This window comes from Microchirus variegatus, assembly GCF_963457635.1.
Source record: "Microchirus variegatus genome assembly, chromosome: 3".
In the NCBI taxonomy this organism is placed as follows: domain Eukaryota; kingdom Metazoa; phylum Chordata; class Actinopteri; order Pleuronectiformes; family Soleidae; genus Microchirus; species Microchirus variegatus.
The window spans coordinates 25057890-25063889 of record NC_139804.1 but is presented as its reverse complement, the minus strand read 5'-3'; the positions used below and the strand labels follow the sequence as shown (position 1 = coordinate 25063889).

The 6000-nt window shown below is 40.1% G+C and overlaps 1 protein-coding gene across 1 annotated transcript in view; it reads left to right on the top strand.

Moving 5' to 3' along the window:
• Positions 1-682: 682 nt before the first annotated feature.
• Positions 683-6000, top strand: part of veph1 (ventricular zone expressed PH domain-containing 1) — a gene marked incomplete at both ends in the record, with an annotated part of 65402 nt that continues 60084 nt past the window's right edge. Inside the window, 3 exons of the mRNA XM_083886915.1 lie at positions 683-820; positions 986-1204; positions 3395-3569. Of these exons, the coding sequence (XP_083743041.1) occupies positions 683-820; positions 986-1204; positions 3395-3569 (532 nt within the window). The remainder of the gene's footprint in view (positions 821-985; positions 1205-3394; positions 3570-6000) is intronic.

Sequence of the window (6000 nt, the reverse complement as noted above, 5' to 3'; positions counted from 1 at the left end):
AATTGTAAGATTTAAAAAATAAAAATAAAAATCTCCTTAGTAAATGGAAACCCACACTTCATTATTTTAACACGTTACTATAGTCAGTAGCTCAGTTGAGTTAGACTTGGGCTGGCAGTTGTTTCCCTCCTTCCAATATTAATGCTAACCTAAGGAAGCTTTATAATTAACAGACAGGGGTGAGTGTGGCATCACTCTTACATGTATTTTTATTATATTTTTTTGAGGCCTAAAAACAATAAAAATAATAATATTATATATATAGGCAGCTTCTCTTACTGGTTTAAATTGTTATGTTAGAATAGTCAATTTAATCTGATCTCTCTCTATTTCTCCCTCTCTCCTTTAGGACTCTGCTGTAGAGCGCCTTCTACAGAATATGCCTTGTTTCCATGGTAACAGGGCAGACCCAGAAACACATTGGGTCAAAATGGTCCCACTCTCCTCCAATCTAACTGCTGCTGGGTTAAACTGAAGAGGAATTCATCCCAATACACAAATAATATAAATGATCCCCATGGTGTTGTCCATACGTGGTTTTCTCCTTATATTCAATTGGAGCTTACTGTCATTGTCTCCTAAATCCAAGATATGAGGAGCATCTTCAAGACTTTCCTGGATTTATTCATTTCCAATTAAGCAACAGGCCCACAAAGGTGTGTCCTAAACCAGGACTAGGATCATGCACCAGCTCTTCAGTCAGGTGCTGGGCCAGAGGGATCTGTCCAGAGCGGGCGATCTTTTCTCTTTGGACGACACAGAGATTGAAGACTGTCTGTCACAAGCTCTCGACCAGATTAAGGCTATCTCCTGCTCACCGGTGAGAAAACTTTTTTGGACACACACACACACGCAAAATATTACAGAGCTAACTCAGCACTTTCATCCCTGATTCATAACAATCGTATCCATAATAATTCTTCTTGTCCTTAATGTATCATTGTGTCCTTAATGTTGCATTCTGGTACTGTCTGCTGGCTGACAGGACTACTTGACCAATGACAATGACCAGGCAGTGGTGGAGATTTGCATCACGCGCATCACCACGGCGATAAGGGAGACGAGCTCCATCGAGCGGCACAGCATGGCACTGGTGGGGCTGTGGGAGTCGTGTCTGGAACATAACCTCACGCCACAAGGTGAAAACACGGAGGACACGCCACATGCCAAGATAGCCTCTGACATCACCAGCTGTATCCTGCAGGTACGCACACACACACAGTTTAGTATTGTGTATTCCATTGGTTCTCAAAGTGCGGCCCGCGGGCCAATGGCGGCCCGCAGAAACATTTCTGGCAGCCCGCAGTGAATAACAGTTGATAGCTACTAAGCTTGTTAAATGTTTATTGGACATTACTGGATACAGACCAATAAGTGTTAACTTTCTGTTTTTTTTTCCTTTGGCGGCCCTCAGTCCAATGTTGGGTTCCTAAATTGGCCCTCAGGTATAAAAACTTTGAGAACCCCTGGTGTATTCACTGAAAAATACACTTAAATACGTATTTACAGGAGCATATTCTGCACATACAGCACATAATGTTGACATGGTGGCTGTGTAGCCTACATTTGAATAACACATGATTGTAATTCTGTTTTTGTTGCGTCAAACACATAATGTATATGAATATTTCCACAGTACTGTCAATATACGTTTTTCTTTCTTGGGTTTATTACTTATTCTCTGTGTTATTGTTTTATAATGGTGACGTTACATAGCCAATCACAGGAATTAAAAAAAAAACAGTTATTAAGCTATAAAAAGCATGTATTCTGGATATTCTAGTTTTGCTTAAGCTTATATTTTCAGGCTTCAAAAGGCACATCTGAATAGTCTTCTTTCCCATTAGACCTCTTTCTGTCTCTCTCTCTTTATTTCTTTATTTTCTGTTGGAAGAGACATGTGCTTAATACTATTGTAATGCCACAGACACGCTGAGGGGAAACTAAAGTGTCTGACAGCAGCTCTTAGCTCTACTGTCCTACCTTCGACAATTATCAGAGGAGCTCTTCTCTCTCTCTCTCGCTCTCTCGTCTGTTGCTTCCATTCAACCTATTTTTACCTCACGTCCCACCTGTTCTTTCTTACCGTGTCTCTTTATCTCGTCTGATCTCTGTGTCTCCTCACGTCACTTTTGAAGCTAGAGACGCACAAACGCCCTTCATATCTTTCCACTCAAACTCCCACGGAGAGCAGGAGAGAAGTCAGCGACAGACTAAGATACTTAAGAGACGCAGGTTCTAAGATACAAACACGTTTCTGTCTCGGGATGAGATGACTCCTTCGTCTGTGACCTTCACTGGTAAGATAGGACAGACAAATCAATATGCCGTAGGGGGCAAAATGACAAGCATCCACCTTATCCCTGTTGATACAGTGAGTAGTCATGTAACATAGGTGAACAATAAGCCCAAAGTTCTCACTGATACTGATAGTGATAATTAAATAATCCTCACTGTTCATTTTACCTGCATACTTTATTTAATAGACAGACTAATGGATTACCTTGACTGTTGGGGTGATCACTTTTATATAAATATGCTGCCTGCACTGCCGCCGTGTGGCAGAATAGAGGCATGACAGAGGGCAAGAAACATTTCTTTAAAAAAAATAAATAATAATAAATACAATACAATACTACAGCTGACCAGAACAATGTCAAACACAAATATAGTAAAAGCATTGTTTCCAAATGTCTTCAATGTTCAGATTAGGAGGAGTGATGGAATGCTGCATGTGTAGATACATGAATATCAGAGAGAGGGAGAGAGAGATATCAGTGGTAAACAGGTGAAAAAGTATTCAAGATTTTTCTAAGAGCACATAGCTTCTTTATGTTATCACTGTCAATGGGCTTAAATGCAAAAACATGTTTTAAAAGCAGTGAAAAGCACACTTTGTGCTCATTTCTCCAGTTGAGGGTGCTAGTGCATTTCAAACCCCTTCCCTCCTGCTTCATTCAAACGTACAGCAGTGTCAGCATCACTCCTTCACTCTCTGCATTTACATCACAAAGTAAATCTAACCAACAAAACCTTAACTTCTTACTATCTTACTGCTACTCACTATATGGCGAGAAAAAAAGGAAAAACAAACTTCCTTTACTTATTTTGTTTAACTTTGCAAACCCCGGGAAAGAAAGGATAGGATTTCTGCTCCTGCCAGTACCATCAGTTTCTCAGTATCCTGTTGTTGTGCAATTTAGTCAGTAACTCTATTTTGCTCACTTTGCAAAACTAACCCATGCCAGTAAACATGTGTTCCAACAATTTCCCTCTGGTAATAATGTGGAGCAATACTGGAAGGTTCTAAAGAACCATAAAATTCCAGTCTTGAATTTCTTTACTGCTGCCGTCTCCCCAGCCATCTTCATGTATCTCTGCTTGTGTCCCCCAGAACTACAGTTGTCCTTCAGTCATGGTGCTGGCCGTCCCGGTAGCAGTGCGCTTCCTGCAGAGAGGCAACAGGGAGCTGAGCAGGAACATGTCGAGTTACCTCTCCCTGGCTGCCATCGCCAAGGCCGATCTGCTGGCCGAGCACACAGAGGCCATAACACTGAGTGTGCTGGGAGGTAGGTAAACGCACTATAAGTCACACTGTATAAGAATGACTAGAAAGTGATGAAAATGTTTTTAAACATGTGCAGAAACATGCACATAAAGGTGGTGATGTTTGTAATACAACAGATTTTTGTTATACGGAAGTATGACGCTGACACAAATACATACATGACTGTCCTATATAATATTTGTTGACTCCATTTGTTGGCATCCATTGTGTTGAAATGCTACTATATCCAGGTGATTGACACAATAGACCATAAAACATCTGTGGTTCACAAATGAAAATGTATTTCATGAATATACTGTCTGCATCATTGTTACCAGTGAAGCCAGTATCATTAATTCAACTTAAATCTCAGATGAACCATTATAGTTGTAGCACTACTCGGCATGGCATGGCACGGCTCGACTCTGCTCTGCTTGGTTTGGTATCAGGCACGTCGATTTACATTGCTATAGTTCCTCCTCAACGTGGTCGTCATAGCACGGCTGCACCAAAACTGTACTGAATCATTAGAATCAGTTAATAAAAAAGATTAGTTCAATACTTCCTGTATGACCGGGGAGCAAACTCTGTCTGACACAGTCACTGATCTGGCTGAATGGGTTGTGATTCGCTATATACACCTGAGTCCCCTGTATGTAAATATTGAGAGTATTGAGGTTCCAGAATTCTTTTTAATTAATCTATAGTTTGTTATTGTTCGGATTGATTCTTGTGTTGGACGTTGCACTCATCCCTAATGGAAAAGCAAAATAAACCGAGTAGAGACCTTAAACTTTTGTCCTACCAAACCTCAATATTTGGTGCTATTAGGGCAAAGTGACACATACATCATGTTGTTTCCGTGATGGTGTGGTTTAAGTGTTCAACAGTGTTTTCTTGGCAAGTTTCAGCCTCTCAAACTTAGCGAATCTCCTCTTTCTGTTCCGCTTCTGCTTCCTCAGACAGAAACAGATCTTCCTCCCCAGACAGGGGAAATGTATGTTTGTGTTTGTGTATGGTTCTGGTAGAGAGTGTAAGGAAAAGGAGGTGCAGAAAGAGCCTCGCAGAGAAGCTCCTCTTAAAAAGAATCACTAACCGGATTCATGGCTGTCATTTGTGCTTATTCAGTTGTTGATGGCTGACATGTGGGTTTGCCTTGTGCCGTCCTTGTATGCTTTTACTGTTACCAGACCTGCAACAATGGGCTCATCTGTTTCACAGAAGTGGAGAAAGGAATTACAGATGTAATTATTAGTTGTAGGAGGAAACTACATCTTTATCCTATCATAAGCTATCATGAATTCAGAGTAATGATTACCAGCCTCGTGAGGACGATAATGACGGTAAATAACAGCTATTACTAATCGACTGCTCCATGATGGTAATACATACTGTATATAAATGGTACTTATTACGGGAACAAAAGGCTGTGTTGTTGTGTGCAGGTAAAATATCTTTGCGTGTGTGCTGCGTAATACTTTTTTTAAGATAACTCTAATTCTCTACATGATCTGAATATAGAATGTCGGCTTAGTCTTGTCACTGGTGTGCTTTCTTTCGACAGATTATGTTTGGTTATGCACACTGACACTGTCAACAAATGTGCACATTTATATTCCTCTCCTCCTCTCCATCCATCCATCCATTCCAACTTTCATTCTGCTTCATACAGTGTCCGTTTGAACTGGAGGACACTTAGCACCTTTTGTTCATGAAACAATGGGTGAAAATAGAGATACCATGTGGTTACAGCCACTGGGAAAGAGCATTAAAATGTCGTTGCTCTGACTGCTGGCAAATAGAGACAGAAGCACCACAATCTTTCTTCAGGAAGTCATAACATCAACATTATTTTTTATGTGCATTTTGGTTTTTCTGTTGAAAATATTATTCTAAGTTTTATATTGAAAGAAAGAGAAATATAATTGGGTCTTGTTAGACCACAAATATACTCTTTCTGCTTTTTGTCTGCCAGTTGGCATCGGAGGAATGACCTCAAACCGTAAGGTGCCTCAGAAACAAAGCCCGTCTTTGTCCTTGTTGAACTTATTTCTTAATCTTTTTTACTTTTTCATCCAAATAGCACTATAAAGTTAATATCTGGCAAATATCATCATCGTTTGTTGTCCAGTATTTATTTGGTGCTGCCAGACTCACCGATAAGGTACAAAATAATGGGAATATTTGTCCTCAGTGCACTGAAATTTATATATTGGCGTATTTGAATGTTGACAGTTGTCGTGCATTCCTCAGTGTCTGCCACTCAATCATGTTTGTTTCCAAACTTAGACATAGAAATTTTCAGCATGTCCTATAGATTTACTCCTCACATAAAACCACTCTACAAGACACTAGTTGAAAGTACGGAATATGATAACTTTGCCTTGTTTGTGAGCACTGAGGAAATCATAAATCATTCGGGAGAATTGTGATCCAGCTTGGGGCAATTGAGT